The sequence below is a fragment of the Leucopleurus acutus genome, assembly GCF_964270905.1.
Source record: "Leucopleurus acutus genome assembly, chromosome: X".
Classification (NCBI taxonomy): domain Eukaryota; kingdom Metazoa; phylum Chordata; class Mammalia; order Artiodactyla; family Delphinidae; genus Leucopleurus; species Leucopleurus acutus.
Window position 1 is genome coordinate 68,721,948 of NC_139148.1, and position 18,287 is coordinate 68,740,234.

The 18,287-nt window shown below is 38.2% G+C and overlaps 1 protein-coding gene across 1 annotated transcript in view; it reads left to right on the top strand.

Moving 5' to 3' along the window:
- The window catches only part of SH3BGRL (SH3 domain binding glutamate rich protein like), a 93,063-nt gene extending 81,225 nt beyond the window's left edge, over window positions 1-11,838 (top strand). Inside the window, exon 4 of the mRNA XM_082865339.1 lies at window positions 10,305-11,838. Coding sequence (XP_082721465.1) covers window positions 10,305-10,337 — 33 coding nt within the window. The 3' untranslated portion in view covers window positions 10,338-11,838. The remainder of the gene's footprint in view (window positions 1-10,304) is intronic.
- The last annotated feature ends 6,449 nt before the right edge of the window (window positions 11,839-18,287 follow it).

Sequence of the window (18,287 nt, forward strand, 5' to 3'; positions counted from 1 at the left end):
TTACTCCATTTATTTATTTTCCAAATAATTAGAATACATTCTCTTTACATTTAAAAATTATTGAAAGCCAGTGCACTGGAAAGCTTGATTTAAAAGTACCCAATGGCAAATATTTCTATAAGGCAAGGAATCCTCTGTAAGACAAATAAATTTTTTATTCTTTTGTATATTAGATGCAGTTAAACATGGTATATAAATATTTGCTCTTTACTCTTCTATTAATACAGAAGATAATTTCATAGCACTAGCATTTCTTATATTGCAGTATAGTTGATAGTTTTGATATGGAATAAAATAACTGATATATATATATATATATTTTTAAACATCTTTATTGGGGTATAATTGCTTTACAATGGTGTGTTAGTTTCTGCTTTATAACAAAGTGAATCAGTTATACATATACATATGTTCCCATATGTCTTCCCTCTTGCGTCTCCCTCCCTCCCACCCTCACTATACCACCCCTCCAGGCTGTCACAAAGCACCGAGCCAATATCCCTGTGCCATGCGGCTGCTTCCCACTAGCTATCTACCTTACTACGTCTGTTAGTGTGTATATGTCCACGACTCTCTCACGCCCTGTCACCGCTCACCCTTCCCCCTCCCCATAACCTCAAGTCCGTTCTCTAGTAGGTCTGCGTCTTTATTCCTGTCTTACCCCTAGGTTCTTCATGACATTTTTTTTCTTAAATTCCATATATATGTGTTAGCATACGGTATTTGTCTTTTTCTTTCTGACTTACTTCACTCTGTATGACAGACTCTAGGTCTATCCACCTCATTACAAGTAGCTCAATTTCGTTTCTTTTTATGGCTGAGTAATATTCCATTGTATATATGTGCCACATCTTCTTTATCCATTCATCCAATGATGGGCACTTAGGTTGTTTCCATCTCCGGGCTATTGTAAATAGAGCTGCAATGAACATTTTGGTACATGACTTTCTGAATTTTGGTTTTCTCAGGGTATATGCCCAGTAGTGGGATTGCTGGGTCATATGGTAGTTCTATTTGTAGTTTTTTAAGGAACCTCCATACTGTTCTCCATAGTGGCTGAACCAATTCACATTCCCACCAGCAGTGCAAGAGTGTTCCCTTTTCTCCACACCCTCTCCAGCATTTATTGTTTCTAGATTTTTTGATGATGGCCATTCTGACTGATGTGAGATGATATCTTATTGTAGTTTTGATTTGCATTTCTCTAATGATTAATGATGTTGAGCATTCTTTCATGTGTTTGTTGGCAGTCTGTATATCTTCTTTGGAGAAATGTCTATTTAGGTCTTCTGCCCATTTTTGGATTGGGTTGTTTGTTTTTTTGTTATTGAGCTGCATGAGCTGCTTGTAAATTTTGGAGATTAATCCTTTGTCGGTTGCTTCATTTGCAAATATTTTCTCCCATTCTGAGGGTTGTCCTTTGGTCTTGTTTATGGTTTACTTTGCTGTGCAGAAGCTTTGAAATTTCATTAGGTCCCATTTGTTTATTTTTGTTTTTATTTCCATTACTCTAGGAGGTGGGTCAGAAAGGATCTTGCTGTAATTTATGTCATAGAGTGTTCTGTCTATGCTTTCCTCTAAGAGTTTGATAGTTTCTGGCCTTACATTTAGGTCTTTAATCCATTTTGAGCTTATTTTTGTGTATGGTGTTAGGGAGTGATCTAATCTCATACTTTTACATGTACCTGTCCAGTTTCCCAGCACCAGTTACTGAAGAGGCTGTCCTTTCTCCACTGTACATTCCTGCCACCTTTATCAAAGATAAGGTGTCCATATGTGCGTGGGTTTATCTCTGGGTTTTCTATCCTGTTCCATTGATCTATCTTTCTGTTTTTGTACCAGTACCATACTGTCTTGATTACTGTAGCTTTGTAGTATAGTCTGAAGTCAGGGAGCCTGATTCCTCCAGCTCCTTTTTTCGTTCTCAAGATTGCTTTGGCTATTCGGGGTCTTTTGTGTTTCCATAAAAATTGTGAAATTTTTTGTTCTAGTTCTGTGAAAAATGCCAGTGGTAGTTTGATAGGGATTGCATTGAATCTATAGATTGCTTTGGGTAGTAGAGTCATTTTCACAATGTTGATTTTTCCAATCCAAGAACATGGTATATCTCTCCATCTATTTGTATCATCTTTAATTTCTTTCATCAGTGTCTTATAATTTTCTGCATACAGGTCTTTTGTCTCCTTAGGTAGGTTTATTCCTGGATATTTTATTCTTTTTGTTGCAATGGTAAATGGGAGTGTTTTCTTGATTTCACTTTCAGATTTTTCCTCATTAGTATATAGGAATGCCAGAGATTTCTGTGCATTAATTTTGTATCCTGCTACTTTACCAAATTCATTGATTAGCTCTAGTAGTTTTCTGGTAACATCTTTAGGATTCTCTATGTATAGGATCATGTCATCTGCAAACAGTGACAGCTTTACTTCTTCTTTTCTCATTTGGTTCCTTTTATTTCCCTTTCTTCTCTGATTGCTGTGGCTAAAACTTCCAAAACTATGTTGAATAAGAGTGGTGAGAGTGGGCAATCTTGTATTTTTCCTGATCTTAGTGGAAATGCTTTCAGTTTTTCACCATTGAGGTGATATTTGCTGTGGGCTTGTCATATATGGCCTTTATTATGTTGAGGAAAGTTCCCTCTATGCCTACTTTCTGCAGGGTTTTTATCATAAATGGGTGTTGAATTTTATCAAAAGCTTTCTCTGCATCAATTGAGATGATCATATGGTTTTTCTCCTTCAATTTGTTAATATGGTTTATCACATTGATAGATTTGAGTATATTGAAGAATCCTTGCATTCCTGGAATAAACCCCACTTGATCATGGTGTATGACCCTTTTAATGTGCTGTTGGATTCTGTTTGCTAGTATTTTGTTGAGGATTTTTGCATCTATGTTCATCAGTGATATTGGCCTGTAGTTTTCTTTCTTTGTGACGTCCTTGTCTGGTTTTGGTATCAAGGTGATGGTGGCCTCGTAGAAGGAATTTGGGAGTGTTACTCCCTCTGCTATATTTTGGAAGAGTTTGAGAAGGATAGGTGTTAGCTCTTCTCTAAATGTTTGATAGAATTCGCCTGTGAAGCCATCTGGTCCTGGGCTTTTGTTTGTTGGAAGATTTTTAATCACAGTTTCAATTTCAGTGCTTGTGATTGGTCTGTTCATATTTTCTATTTCTTCCTGATTCAGTCTTGGCAGGTTGTGCATTTCTAAGAATTTGTCCATTTCATCCAGATTGTCCATTTTTTTGGCATAGAGTTGCTTGTAGTAATCTCTCATGATCTTTTTTATTTCTGCAGTGTCAGTTGGTACCTCTCCTTTTTCATTTCTAATTCTATTGATTTGAGTCTTCTCCCTTTTTTTCTTGATGAGTCTGGCTAGTGGTTTTTCTATTTTGTTTATCTTCACAAAGAACCAGCTTTTAGTTTTATTGATCTTTGCTATTGTTTCCTTCATTTCTTTTTCATTTATTTCTGATCTGATTTTTATGATTTCTTTCCTTCTGCTAGCTTTGGGGATTTTTTGTTCTTCTTTCTCTAATTGCTTGAGGTGCAAGGTTAGGTTGTTTATTCGAGATGTTTCCTGCTTCTTAAGGTGGGCTTGTATTGCTATAAACTTCCCCCTTAGAACTGCTTTTGCTGCATCCCATAGGTTTTGGGTCGTTGTGTCTCCATTGTCATTTGTTTCTAGGTATTTTTTGATTTCCTCTTTGATTTCTTCAGTGATCACTTCATTATTAAGTAGTGTATTGTTTAGCCTCCATGTGTTTGTATTTTTTACAGATCTTTTCCTGTAATTGATATCTAGTCTCATGGCGTTGTGGTCAGAAAAGATACTTGATACAATTTCAATTTTCTTAAATTTACCAAGGCTTGATTTGTGACCCAAGATATGATCCATCCTGGAGAATGGTCCATGAGCACTTGAGAAAAATGTGTATTCTGTTGTTTTTGGATGGAGTGTCCTATAAATATCAATTAAGTCCATCTTTTTTAATGTATCATTTAAAGCTTGTGTTTCCTTATTTATTTTCATTTTGGATGATCTGTCCATGGGTGAAAGTGGGGTGTTTAAGTCCCCTACTATGAATGTGTTACTGTTGATTTCCCCTTTTATGGCTGTTAGTATTTGCCTTATGTATTGAGGTGCTCCTATGTTGGGTGCATAATTATTTACAATTGTTATATCTTCTTCTTGGATCGATCCCTTGATCATTATGTAGTGTCCTTCTTTGTCTCTTTTAATAGTCCTTATTTTAAAGTCTATTTTGTCTGATATGAGAATTGCTACTCCGGCTTTCTTTTGGTTTCCATTTGCATGGAATATCTTTTTCCATCACCTTACTTTCAGTCTGTATGTGTCTCTAGGTCTGAAGTGGGTCTCTTGTAGACAGCATATATAAGGGTCTTGTTTTTGTATCCATTTAGCCAATCTGTGTCTTTTGGTGGGAGCATTTAGTCCATTTACATTTAAAGTAATTATCGATATGTATGTTCCTATTCCCATTTTTTAAATTGTTTTGGGTTCGTTATTGTAGGTTTTTTCCTTCTCTTGTGTTTCTTGTCTAGAGAAGTTCCTTTAGCATTTGTTGTAAAGCTGGTTTGGTGGTGCTGAACTCTCTCAGCTTTTGCTTGTCTGTAAAGGTTTTAATTTCTCCATTAAATCTGAATGAGATCCTTGCTGGGTAGAGTAGTCTTGGCTGCAGGTTTTTCTCCTTCATCACTGTCAGTATGTCTTGCCACTCCCTTCTGGCTTGTAGGGTTTCTGCTGAGAGATCAGCTGTTAACATTATGGGGATTCCCTTATGTGTTATTTGTTGTTTTTCCCTTGCTGCTTTTAATATGCTTTCTTTGTATTTAATTTTTGACAGTTTGATTAATATGTGTCTTGGCGTATTTCTCCTTGTATTTATCCTGTATGGGACTCTCTGTGCTTCCTGGACTTGATTAACTATTTCTTTTCCCATATTAGGGAAGTTTTCAACTATAATCTCTTCAAATATTTTCTCAGTCCCTTTCTTTTTCTGTTCTTCTTCTGGAACCCCTATAATTCGAATGTTGGTGCGTTTAATGTTGTCCCAGAGGTCTCTGAGACTGTCCTCAGTTCTTTTCATTCTTTTTTCTTTCTTTTGCTCTGCAGTAGTTATTTCCACTATTTTATCTTCCAGGTCACTTATCCGTTCTTCTGCCTCAGTTATTCTGCTATTGATCCCATCTAGAGGACTTTTAATTTCATTTATTGTGTTGTTCATCATTGCTTGTTTCATCTTTATTTCTTCTAGGTCCTTGTTAACTGTTTCTTGCATTTTGTCCATTCTATTTCCAAGATTTTGGATCATCCTTACTATCATTATTCTGAATTCATTTTCAGGTAGACTGCCTATTTCCTCTTCATTTGTTAGGTCTGGTGCATTTTTATCTTGCTCCTTTATCTGCTGTGTGTTTTTCTGTCTTCTCATTTTGCTTATCTTACTGTGTTTGGGGTCTCCTTTTTGCAGGCTGCAGGTTCGTAGTTCCCGCTGTTTTTGATGTCTGTCTCCAATGGCTAAGGTTGGTTCAGTGGGTTGTGTCGGCTTCCTGGTGGAGGGGACTAGTGCCTGTGTTGTGGTGGATGAGGCTGGATCTTGTCTCTCTAGTGGGCAGGTTCACGTCTGGTGGTGTGTTTGGGGTGTCTGTGGCCTTATTATGATTTTAGGCAGCCTCTCTGCTAATGGGTGGGGTTGTGTTCCTGTTTTGCTAGTTGTTTGGCATAGGTTGTCCAGCACTGTGGCTTGCTGGTCATTGAGTGAAGCTGAGTGCTGGTGTTAAGATGGAAGTCTCTGGGAGATTTTTGCCGTTTGATATTATGTGGAGCTGGGAGGTCTCTTGTTGACCAGTGTCCTGAAGTTGGCTCTCCTACCTCAGAGGCAGAGCCCTGACTCCTGGCTGGAGCACCAAGAGCCTTTCATCCACACAGCTCAGAATAAAAGGGAGAAAAAGTAGAGAGAATTATTATAAGTATGAGGAAAGAAAGAAGGAAAGGAGGGAAGGAAGGAAGGCAGGAAGGAAGGAAGGAAGGAAGAAAGAAAGAAGGAAAGAAGGGAGGGAGAGAGGGAGGGAGGAAGGAAGGAAGGAGGGAAAGAAGGAAAAAGACAGAAAGAAAGAAGATACCGTAAAAATAAAATAAAGTATAATAAAGTTATTGAATTAAAAAATTCTTATTTAGAAAAAAAAAATAGGGACGGATAGAACCTTAGGACAAATGTTGGAAGCAAAGCTATACAGACAAAATCTTACACAGAAGCATACACATACACCCTCACTAAAAGAGGTAAAAGGGGAAAAATCATAAATCTTGCTCTCAGAGACCACCTCCTCAATTTGGGATGATTCGTTGTCTAAAGGAGGGAAGGAAGGAAGGAAAGAAAGAAAATAAGAAAGAACGAAGGTAAAATATAATAACGTTATTAAAATTAAAATTAATTATTAAGAAAAAAAATTTTTTAAAAACCATGGACGGATAGAACCCTAGGACAAATGGTGGAAGCAAGACTATACAGACAAGATCTCACACAGAAGCATACACATACACATTCACAAAAAGAGGAAAGGGGAAAAAAATATCATAGATCTTGCTCCTAAAGTCCACTTCCTTAATTTGGGATGATTGGTTGTCTATTCAGGTATTCCACAGATGCAGGGTATATCAAGTTGATTGTGGAGCTTTAATCCGCTGCTTCTGAGGCTGCTGGAAGAGATTTCCCTTTCTCTTCTTTGTTCTCACAGCTCACAGGGGCTCAGCTTTGGATTTGGCCCTGCCTCTGCGTGTAGGTCGCTGGAGGGCGTCTGTTTTTTGCTCAGATAGGACGGGGTTAAAGGAGCCGCTGATTCGGGGGCTCTGGCGCACTCAGGCCTGCGGGGGGGGAGGGGCACGGAGTGCGGGGTGGGCCTGCGGCGGCAAAGGCCGACGTGACTTTGCACCAGCCTGAGGTCCGCCGTGCGTTCTCCCGGGGAAGTTGTCCCTGCATCCCGGGAACCTGGCAGTGGCGGGCTGCACAGGCTCCGCGGAAGAGGGGTGTGGATAGTGACCTGTGCTCGCACACAGGCCCCTTGGTGGCGGCAGCAGCAGCCTTAGCGTCTCCCGCCCGTCTCTGGGATCCGCGCTTTTAGCCACGGCTCGCGCCCGTCTCTGGGGTTCGTGCTTTTAGCCGCGGCTCGTGCCCGTCTCTGGAGTTCCTTTAAGCAGCGTTCTTAAACCCCTCTCCTCACGCCCCAGGAAACAAAGAGGGAAGAAAAAGTCTCTTGCCTCTTCGGCAGGTGCAGACTTTTCCCCGGACTCCCTCCCGGCTAGCCGTGGTGCACTAACCCCTTCAGGCTATGTTCAAGCCGCCAACCCCAGTCCTCTCCCAGCGCTCCGTCCGAAACCGAAACCCGAGCCTCAGAGCCTCAGCTCGCAGCCCCGCCCGCCCCAGCGGGTGAGCAGACAAGCCTCTCGGGCTGGTGAGTGCCGGTCGGCACCGATTCTCTGTGCGGGAATCTCCCCGCTTTGCCCTCCGCACCCGTTGCTGTGCACTCCTCCGCGGCTTCGAAGCTCCCCCCTCCGCCTCCCGCAGACTCCGCCCGCGAAGGGGCTTCCTAGTGTGTGGAAACTTTTCCTCCTTCACAGCTCCCTCCCACTGGTGCAGGTGCCGTCCCTATTCTTTTGTCTCTGTTTTTTCTTTTTTTCTTTTGCCCTACCCAGGTACGTGGGGAGTTTCTTGCCTTTTGGGAGGTCTGAGGTCTTCTTCCAGCCTTCAGCAGGTGTTCTGTAGGAGTTGTTCCACGTGTAGATGTATTTCTGGTGTATCTGTGGGGAGGAAGGTGATCTCCGCGTCTTACTCTTCCGCCATCTTCCTCTCCATTCTCTAACTGATGTATTTTTACTAAAAAATAAAAATCCAGTGATATTCATGTTGAGAGGAATACCACTCCTCTGGAAAAGCCGTGTTCACTAGTAGGTTGAGGGTATAGAACATGCTGGTTAAAGAAGTGTTCTTATTGGCTTTGGTTAAACCACCTAGCTTTAGGGAGGGGCCATGAAAATCTGCTTCTGCTGTGAGATTTGAAGCATTCCTATTTCCAGTAAGCCCATCCCATTTTATTGCATCTCCAAGAGAAACTGTATGTTAATAACACTTAGCTGTGGTGTTGGTCTTAGTGACTAGGCAGAAAGTGGAAAGGAAAACGTTAGGAAAGAAGTCTGGATACCTGCAATGGACTAAGCATTGAGCTACACAGTTCACATTCATCTCATTTTATCTTTACTTCGTCCTTATGAGCTAGGTGTCCTCAATACCATTTTACAGAGGAGGAAACTAATGATTAGATAATTTAAGTAATTTGTCCAAGGCTACATAATAATTCAGTAGCAGATATGGAATTTGAACCTGGGATTATCTAACTCAAAACCAATGCATTTATAGAATGATGTATATAGTGGGAGTAGAGGGTGAGAACACATCATATGCCTGTTTCTAGAGCTCTCTGGTTGATTAAATAACTCATGATACTATAAATACTGACTACTTACTTTTAGATAATAATAAAGCTTGTAGCACAATTTACATATTTGATGAATAAAACATAATTAGAAAAGTAAATAATTTAAATATGATGTATTCTTAAATACAAATTACAAAGAAGTTTGAATTGCCTTTTGTTTTGGATTTTTATGCTAGTAATTTCTTCCATTAAAAAGGATAAGTGAGAGCTAAGGAATTTATGACAAATTACAACAAAGATTGATAAGTGTAACTTTAGGGAACTAGGCTGTCTCCAAAATACTAGTTACTCAGAAGCATTACGTGCTCATAAGAAGAAGGACTTCACATTATCATGTGTTCACATTTTTATACCACTGCTTCCCCACCTATATATGCTATGCTATTGAGGGGTTTTATTTATTTTTATTTTTTATATTAATTAATTAATTTATTTATTTTTAGCTGTGTTGGGTCTTCGTTTTGGTGCACAGGATTCTCACTGTGGTGGCTTCTCTGATTGCGGAGCATGGGCTCTAGGCGTACGGGCTTCAGTAGTTGTGGCACGTGGGCTCAGTAGTTGTGGCTTGCGGGCTCTAGAGCACAGGCTCGGTAGTTGTTGCTCATGGGCTTAGTTGCTCCACGGCATGTGGGGTGTTCCTGGACCAGGACTCGGACCCGTGTCCCCTGCATTAGCAGGCGGATTCTTAACCACTGTGCCACCAGGAAAGCCCCACTGAGGGGTTTTAGTATAAAATTCACTGTGTTGTGTGAGGAAGTTTTTGGAAGCTTGTTCTATAAAATGAAACAAAATACATAATGTGGGTCTAAGATATATTCATTTAGACAGCCAAACACCATGTTAGAAATTTCAAAAGAGCTTAGGGAAGTTTGTTTTTGGTTTTTGACTAAGAGTTTTGGAAGGTGAGTCAGTAGTGTATTACATATGTTTTGTTAAGGATGTATTAAGAATGAATTACACTGTCCTCTGGTTTCCTTCTTTCTATCATTTCTACCTCTCTCTCTCTTTTTTTTTGGTAAAAATATAGCATCTTTTTGTTTGTTTGTTTTTTCCCCTTCTTCTGGGGTTAGCATTAGAGGCTTATTTTGGAATATGCAGCTGCTGTCACTCCTCCTGAGACTGTCAAGTACTCAATTAGTGACAGATGTTTAGAGTGACATTGTCTAGCATACATGATTTCTACAGCTCAAGTCTGAGGTTTCTTTCACCAGAGTCACTCTTGCCACCCATCCTTATTTCCAGAAACTTTCCTTGACGTGTATTTTGTGTCAAGTACTATGTTAAGTGCCAGAGCACACCTATAGGTCAGAGTTCCTATGCTAGAAGTACTCACCATCCACAGGAATAGAAAGACAACCTTACCTCTTCGAGCCTACTGCCATGAAATTTAAAAGCAACAATACTTTGGCAAATAACACATTTTCTAAGTAGCTTAATCCTTAAACAAAACTCACGTGACTGTAACTATAGGTGACAATGTTTTTGAACACTTAATTTTTGTGAAAAATCATTCAAAATGGAACTTAGCTACTTTTAAATAAAATGTCAACTATAATTGTAAATCACTTGCTTTTATGGAATTATAGACAGTCCTCTATGACATCTGTTTCTAGGCAGAAGTTTCTATTTTTTAATTTTTCTATTAAGAATTTTTAAGCAGTCTTTTCTGGTGGCTATTTTTCTGATTTTGAATACTCTTAGCAATTTGAGGTAATATAGTCTAACCAAAATACACACGGATGCCTGCTTTGTGATATTTAAATCTGTGTTGTTTGTTTTTCATTTCAGGAAGCAGAAGCTCAGGCAAAGCAGCAAGCATGAACCTTAAACATTCTGCCTTAAGCATCCTGACAAAGGAGTCTCCACTGCTTTTTATAAAATAGCAAAATTATCTTGGCTTCAAAAGAAATAGGCTTAATGTTGAAATAATAGATAGTTGTTGTTTTCACATGCAAACAATCAAAATGAATACATAATTAAAATGTGAACATTATGATGAGGAGAATGGGAGATGAACTTAAAATTTTAAGAGGTGTCATGGAATAGTATTGTTGTCTGCTAAGGCATTTTATGTACTTCAGTGATTTTAAAAAGCAAACACCTGTTCCCTTTTTTGATATTATTATTGCAGCTTAAGTATATCTGTAACTCTACATTGAGTAACTTTAAAAGATGAGTGAGAAAGAAAGAATCTGTCTCTTGTTCCCAAATTGCCTCAATTTTAGTGAACAAAAATATGTACCTTTTTGATGTGAAATTATTGTGATTAAAAAGTAGTTGCAGATAATGTTTATGATATGTCAGACATTGTAATTTCTGATGGTAATTATAACATTTACATTCTTTTGTAGTTAAAACTTCTATGTACTGAACCACAGGTTTTCTAGGCTTCTAAATGTAGCCTTTCATTGCATGTTTCAGTGATCGGAACAGATGACCTCCCACCAAAATAAAGATGTATTCAGTTGACAAATTTCTTGCTTAACTACACAGCTATGATGCAATCATGTTACTAAGTTGCTTGCCCCAGTGAAATATGCATATGTATGCTATGGAAGTATGATGGCAAATAAGTTAAAAACGGCATCCTTTTGCAAAGAGTTCAGACTTTTTTTTTTTTTTTTTTTTTTGTGGTACGTGGGCCTCTCACTGTTGTGGCCTCTCCCGTTGCGGAGCACAGGCTCCAGACGCGCAGGCTCAGTGGCCATGGCTCATGGGCCTAGCCACTCTGCGGCATGTGGGATCTTCCCGGACCGGGGCACGAACCCATGTTCCCTGCATCGGCAGGTGGACTCTCAATCACTGCGCCACCAGGGAAGCCCCAGAGCTCAGACTTTTAATTAAATATTTTAAAATAGGTTGGAACTCATTTTTCCCCTTTTAAAACCACTTGTGATCACGAATGCCACTATCTCTCAGATATTTGATCTTTTGGTTTCAGCTTAGGCATATATTGTATGAGTACATTAATCTAAGCAGAGAAAATCTTTTCTATGCCTCTATTCCAGTGAATAGCGTAAGTATCAGATAAAAGGATCAATTTAAAAAATGTTAATTTTGAAAACTTCTAAGAAGATAAGAAACATTATGGCCTAAATCACCCAGAAGACACATATATTGTACTTTAGTTCCACATTAATATTGTACTTTAGTTTCACATTACTAAAAGCAAACACCTTTTACTTTAAATTACTTTATCATATCATTTGATGTATGCAAGTCTGTGCTCTTTGCCAAAATCAATATACAATGAAGACATGGCTTTGTTTACTGAGATTCAAACATGATGCAATGCTTTAAAATAAACTCAGTACTGTCAGAAACATAATTTTTGTGTTCGTGTTCATGGAGTTTCTAAATAGTGTAATAATAATTTTAGAAGGGTAATATATTTTTTAGATGATGGGGAAGGAGAAAAGAGAAAATAATAGAAAGAAAACAATTTGAATAAACTTTCTAAATTTCCTATTTAGGACTCTGAATTTTGCAATACACACTAGAATCAAACAGCTAATCCATTTTTTTGTGTACAAAAATATGCTATGGAGAACTCTAAAGTAAACAAGGTATCTTGTAATAAATTCTGGAAAATGCTAAAACATTTTTCAATATTTTCTCCTGAGCTATATCAAATGCAGATGATGATACTTGCAATATTTTATGTGGGCATTTTTACTTTAATATCAAATAAGTTAACACTGTCAAAAATAGACATTCTTTAAAAACAGATGACATTTTTGAGATGTGTATATCTACTAGACTATACCTTACAATTAGCATATATGTATATTTAAAGTAAAATGTTTTATTGAGTCTTGCCAAATTGAAATCTTTCTTTTTGTCAGCTGAATACTATATGTCCTGTAGATACAAGAAAAGCAAGTGAAATTCTGAATATTAGAGAGCTGCCTTCAAGGCTATGCTGAGGCCCCCCCCCCACTTTTTAAAATTTTTATTTTATTTATTCATTTTTTGTCTGTGTTGGGTCTTCATTGCTGCACATGGGCTTTCTCTAGTTGTGAGCGGGGGCTACTCTTTGTTGTGGTGCACGGGCTTCTCATTGCAGTGGCTTCTCTTGTTGCAGAGCACAGGCTCTAGGTGTGTGGGCTTCAGTAGTTGTGGCTCATGGGCTCTAGAGCGCAGGCTCAGTAGTTGTGGCACATGGGCTTAGTTGCTCTGCAGCATGTGGGATCTTCCCGGACCAGGGATCAAACCTGTGTCCCCTGCATTGGCAGGTAGATTCTTATCCACTGCGCCACCAGGGAAGACCCTGAGGCCTCTTTTAAGAAGGACTAAAGATGTTGCACTGTCCTAAAGACACACTAAACTCCAAGAGATAGTAGGAAGCTGCAATAACTAAGCCAGTGAAACCAGTACACAAGCCTGAAAGCAAAGCAGCGGGAAGGTGGGGTTTGGGTCTCTGGTATTCCATGAGCAACAGAGCCCCTGCTTTCCTAGATTGCTCTTGATTCAACTTTCTGAGGTTGGGAGTGTATACTCATTTTCTGAGATACCTACTCCCCAAAGTCTCCACCTCCATCGGTGTGCTGGTCTGCTCTGTTCCCTCCAATTACCAAGCAGCACACTAAGCAGGGTAGTAGCATGGTTCCCCACTGTTAAAGCTCTCTTGGTTTCCAGAACCAAGAAACAAGAAGCTTTAGAAACAGCTTCATTAGTAGTAGTAGTAGTAGTATTTAGGGAACAATATATAACCATCTACTTGTATGTATGAAATTAAACCAATATAGATACAGATGTGTGTGTGTGTATGTATATGTGTGTGTATATATATATATATATGTATGTATATGTGTGTGTATATATATATATATATATATATATATATATTCACACAGCACCATCTACTATGACTCTTGGGGTATGTTAGGGAGTTAAGCAGGATTGCAAAATTCGTTTTGCTCTACTAAGGTTTTCCAGAAATGCCTATAAGGGAAGAGGTTTTTGGAAGCAGGGAGAAAAATTCCTAACTTCCTCCTGACAGGCAGGAACCCCAGGATTGAATGGAATTCCTTGTATCACGTGACTATTCTAGCTGGTGTGGGAAATGCCTTCATTTCCTACTGGCTCATTCAAGCTTCCAGATTATGGAACCTAATGGTGATCATGCAAGAAGTATCTGGAGAGCGGGAGCAGGCATCTTACTCTGCTAGGCAGCCTTTTAAATTAAGATTATTTTCAGCATAAGATGACAGACCACTAAGCGTTTCTCCCATCCCACTTCTGTCACTTGTACTAGAAGAAGTGCTCTTCAGTCCCCTTGTTATGACACCCCATAACCTTTATGCTTCATTTTTTAAAACCACTATATGAAATATAAAGGGGATTCCTCTGGACAAAAAAAAAGGATCTAAAAACCCTGCAATTGAGGGGTCTTATATGCAAAGGGATAAACGTTAGTACCCCAAGGAAGAGGACTGTATAAATACAGAGGGGTTTTATATGCATATTAACCTTATTTATAATTTTGGGTCTCTTTATTTCTTCCTGTGGAATTAAGTTAACATCTGGTGTCATTTCTTATTCCAGTATAGCTATATGCCCTTAGGACAACTTCCAGAACTTTCAGTTACTTTTGAATTTTCTTCAGTTTTGATGGGGGAATTTCTGCCATACTCCTTACTACACCATTACAAAAGCACAGCATGATTGTTTTTCATGATAAAATATATCTCATTTTCTCATTTCCTCCACAAGTTAAAACATTTTAACATTAGTTTTCTTTGGCTCTAACATGCTTGGAATGTACATGGAAATATAGTATGCCTTCAGTCCCTCCAACCTATCATGCCATGGGATTTATGAGAAAAATAAGTTTCCTCAAAGTTTTAGCAAAAATGACACAGCCTTAAAAGTAGGTGATCTTCCTAGGTTTCTTATTAAAATATACTGTGGGAAGGTTAACCTCATGACCAAAGTTAAAAATGAAAGGACAAAGAAAAGGTCTCAATTTCAGAAATTGTTCAAGTCATTGAGATTCTTGAAGACCTTGAGTTATTAATTCATATTACTACTGGAGTAATTAATTTGCATTACTGCTGAATTAATGTAGGAGAAGAGACAGAGAGACAGAAGTGGGTACTTGTTTTAGCAACTTAATTTCTACTCTCCCACTTTTAAGTAAAGAAAAAAGAGCTACAGAGCATATAGAGCACCTTTTCCTTCTTCACTTTTTTCTTCACTTGAATCCTAATTATTTAGATTGTGACTGGGCATAGTGAAGGCTGTGAATCAACTCTGGGCATTCTGCTAGGTCATATGCCTACATAATTTTACTTAATCTTCACAACAGTCATGAGAAGTAGGTGTAATGGTTAAATTTATGTGTTAATTTGGCTAGGCTACAATTCCCAGATATTTGGTCAAACACCAGTCTAGATGTTGCTGTGAAAGTATTTTTATAGATGTGGTCAACATTTAAATCAACAGACTGAGTAAAACAGGTCACACTCCATACTGTGGGCAGACCTTTTCCAATTAGTTGAAGGCTTTAAGAGAAAAAGATCTAGACCTCCTGAGGAAGAAGGAATTATGCCTCCTGACTGCCTTTGGAATCAAGATTGCAACGTCAACTGTTGCTGGAATTTCCAGCTTGCTGTCCTGCTTTGCAAATTTCAAACTTTCAGACTTGCCAACTACTACAATCACATGAACCAATTATTTTAAATGGATGTATGTGTTTTTTCTATTGGTTCTGTTTCTCTGGAGAACCCTAACTAATACAGTAGATATTATTATCTCCATATTTTTTATGGAAAAACTGAAGTTCTATAACTTGCTTGGGTCACACAGCTGGGAAATGGTAGTTACCTAAGTCTTAGTAACTCTAACATCTGTAGTTTTTCGTCACCCTAAAAATTATCATGAAAGGAATCTTCATTTTCTGCCCATCTCTACTCTTAGGGCCCATATATGAAATAAATACATTTCTGAAAAATTGACTATAAAGTCAAATTCTGGGGCTTGAATACTTTTGTAAAATTTACTTACATTTAAAAATTAAATCCTGGTCCTACTGAATATTGCTGTTGCTATGACAGCATAAAGTCTGAGCTGTGAAATGGAATTCTGAGGCAAATACATGCAAGCAATTTAGAAAAACAAAGAGGAAGTATAGATTTTACTTCAACGATTTTGCTTGTCCAATTTAAATCTGTCTCTTCACTCACAAAGCATTTTGATTCTTATGCTGACTTTATCAGCTCACTCAGGTGAAAAAGTCAAATAAGGTATTGGATTGACAGCTTCTGGCCTGACTTCAATTGATTAAGTCAGTCAAAACAAGCAGGTTTGTTCATATAGATGGAGCTTGGGATAAATTATGGATAATTCCATTTCTTTTCATTTTACTCTCAATAGAGGAAACATATGCAAATCACATGTGGTTTTAGCTATTTCTAAGTATTAGTAAAATATTAAGTGAAAGCATTGGAGAAGACTGTGCATTAAATTTATAATAACTAGCTTGAAGTGGAGGTGGGAAAAACCACAAAGTAAGCACCTGGTATAGTGACTGACACCTCAGCAAGTGGTACATCAGTCTACGTAGCTGATGGCAAATAGCCTTTCCAACTCCATTCTACATATTTTGTTTGCTGCAATGGATTTGATATGCTCTGAGGAAATAAAAAATGCATTCCTGGCCATCAAAGAACTTTGTTTTAAAAATCTTTTTCTCTACATTTTATAATGTCTAAATTTTAAGGTGCTACTATGAGGTGTAATTATAATTAATCATTCAACCCATATTTTTAGTCACATACTGTATATTGATAGCAGGCACATTTTTAGGGGTGAGAATACTGCCATGAACAAGACATTATCTCTACTTTTAAGAAACTAATAGTGTAGTGTGGGATGATGTACAAATTGCTAGGCATTTCTAATACAGAAAGGTAAGTGGTGCTAAGAGAAGATTTAGGAGCGATACCTCATTATGTGTTGTATGTAGGAGGTGATCAGGCATACTTTCCTATAGGAAGTGATATATAAACTAAGACATAGAGGCTAAGAAGGAGTTAGGTATAAAAGTAAGGGGAGTGCAGCAGTGTGTTCCCCGGCTTGGATGCGAGAGACATCATGGAGCATTAAAGAAACTATAAGTACATCAGCATGGCTAAGGTAGAGACTATCCGTGGTCAGCACACATATTACAAATGTGAGGGTGCTTGTGATAAGAAGCTAGGGAGGTAGGCAAGTCTTATATATATATGTTTGTTTGTTTTGGCTGCGTTGGGTCTTAGTTGCAGCACGTGGGATCTTTCGTTGCAGTGTGCAGGCTCCAGACCACACGGGCTGTGTAGTTTGCTGCACGCAGGCACTCTAGTTGAGGAATGTGGGCTCAGTAGTTGTGGTGCGCGGGCTTAGTTGCTCTGCGGCGGCATGTGGGATATTAGTTCTGGGACCAGGGATCAAACCCATGTCCCCTGAATTGGAAGGCGGATTCTTTACCACTGGACCACCAAGGAAATCCCTTTAATATATTTTTATTCTTCTCTGAAACTTCCTACTGCCATTATTTGGCAGTCTGCTTTTGTAATGAGTGGTCCATGTAATTTTTTTCAATTTAAAAATTAATTAATAGATTACTTTTTAGAGCAGTTTTAGGTTTAAAGAAAAATTGAGCAGAAAGCACAGAGCGTTCTCACATATTCCTCTCCATCTCCCAGTTTCCAGTATTATTAACATCTTGCATTATTGGAGTATATTTTGTTATGATTGATGAACCAATATTGATAAATTATTATTTACTTAAGTTCATAGCTTACATTAGGCTTTACTCTGTATTTTACAATTCTATGCGTTTTGACAAATGTGTAATGTCATATCCATTAGAGTGTTATAATGTTACATTACATTACAGTAACATAATAATTTCATTGCCCTAAAAGTCCCTTCTCTTCCACCTATTCATCCCTCCCTCCCTGCCCCATTCAAGTCATTTGATTTTCTATCTGCTCAGAAATTTATTGCATTTACTCATTTACTCATATGCTTTACATTTTACTTGATGTACTTCTTTACTTTTTAAAAAAAATGTTACATTCCTTAAGATTGGAAAGGATTTTAAGAGATCGTGTAGCCCAGGGATGTTAAATAAATTGCCCAAAAGTTTTCCTTACCCATTCCATTGTCCATGGAAAATATTGTTAAAGGATCATAGTGCTCTTTCCTACTGTGCGTCAGAATCCTTCTAAACACATTACTTTAGAAAGGCAATAACACTCACCAGATTTGGCACAAGAGTTAAAACCTATTTGCTACTTTAATCTTTTCTAAACCAACCTCATTTTACCAAAAAGGAAATTGAAATCCAGAAAACTCAATTGATTTACCCTAGGACACAAAGCTGGTAACTTGCAAAATAAGAATATTTTGCAAGTTACGTATTCAAGAGTCTAGGGTTTCTTACTCAATCCAGTGATGTTTCTACTATGCCTCTCTTAGGGTCATCTTGAAAAAGAAGTTGGTGAAGTGACAAAAAAATCATTATAAAGGGCATACTTCAAGATTTTTTTCAAAAACATGCATTTCTATTTCCAATACTGATCACTTCTGGTTACGAAGCAATCACCAGTTAGTGCTTTTTAAAGCTGATCGGTACAACTTTTTCTTCAAGGTAAATATGAAGTAGGTGCCCGGTATGGAAGACATGCACGTGGAGTTTTTCTGATTAAAATAGGTGTGTGTTTATATTTGTATTTGGGGGAATATGAGTCATGCTGGCTCTACTTTCTCCCCCGTACTCTGCCA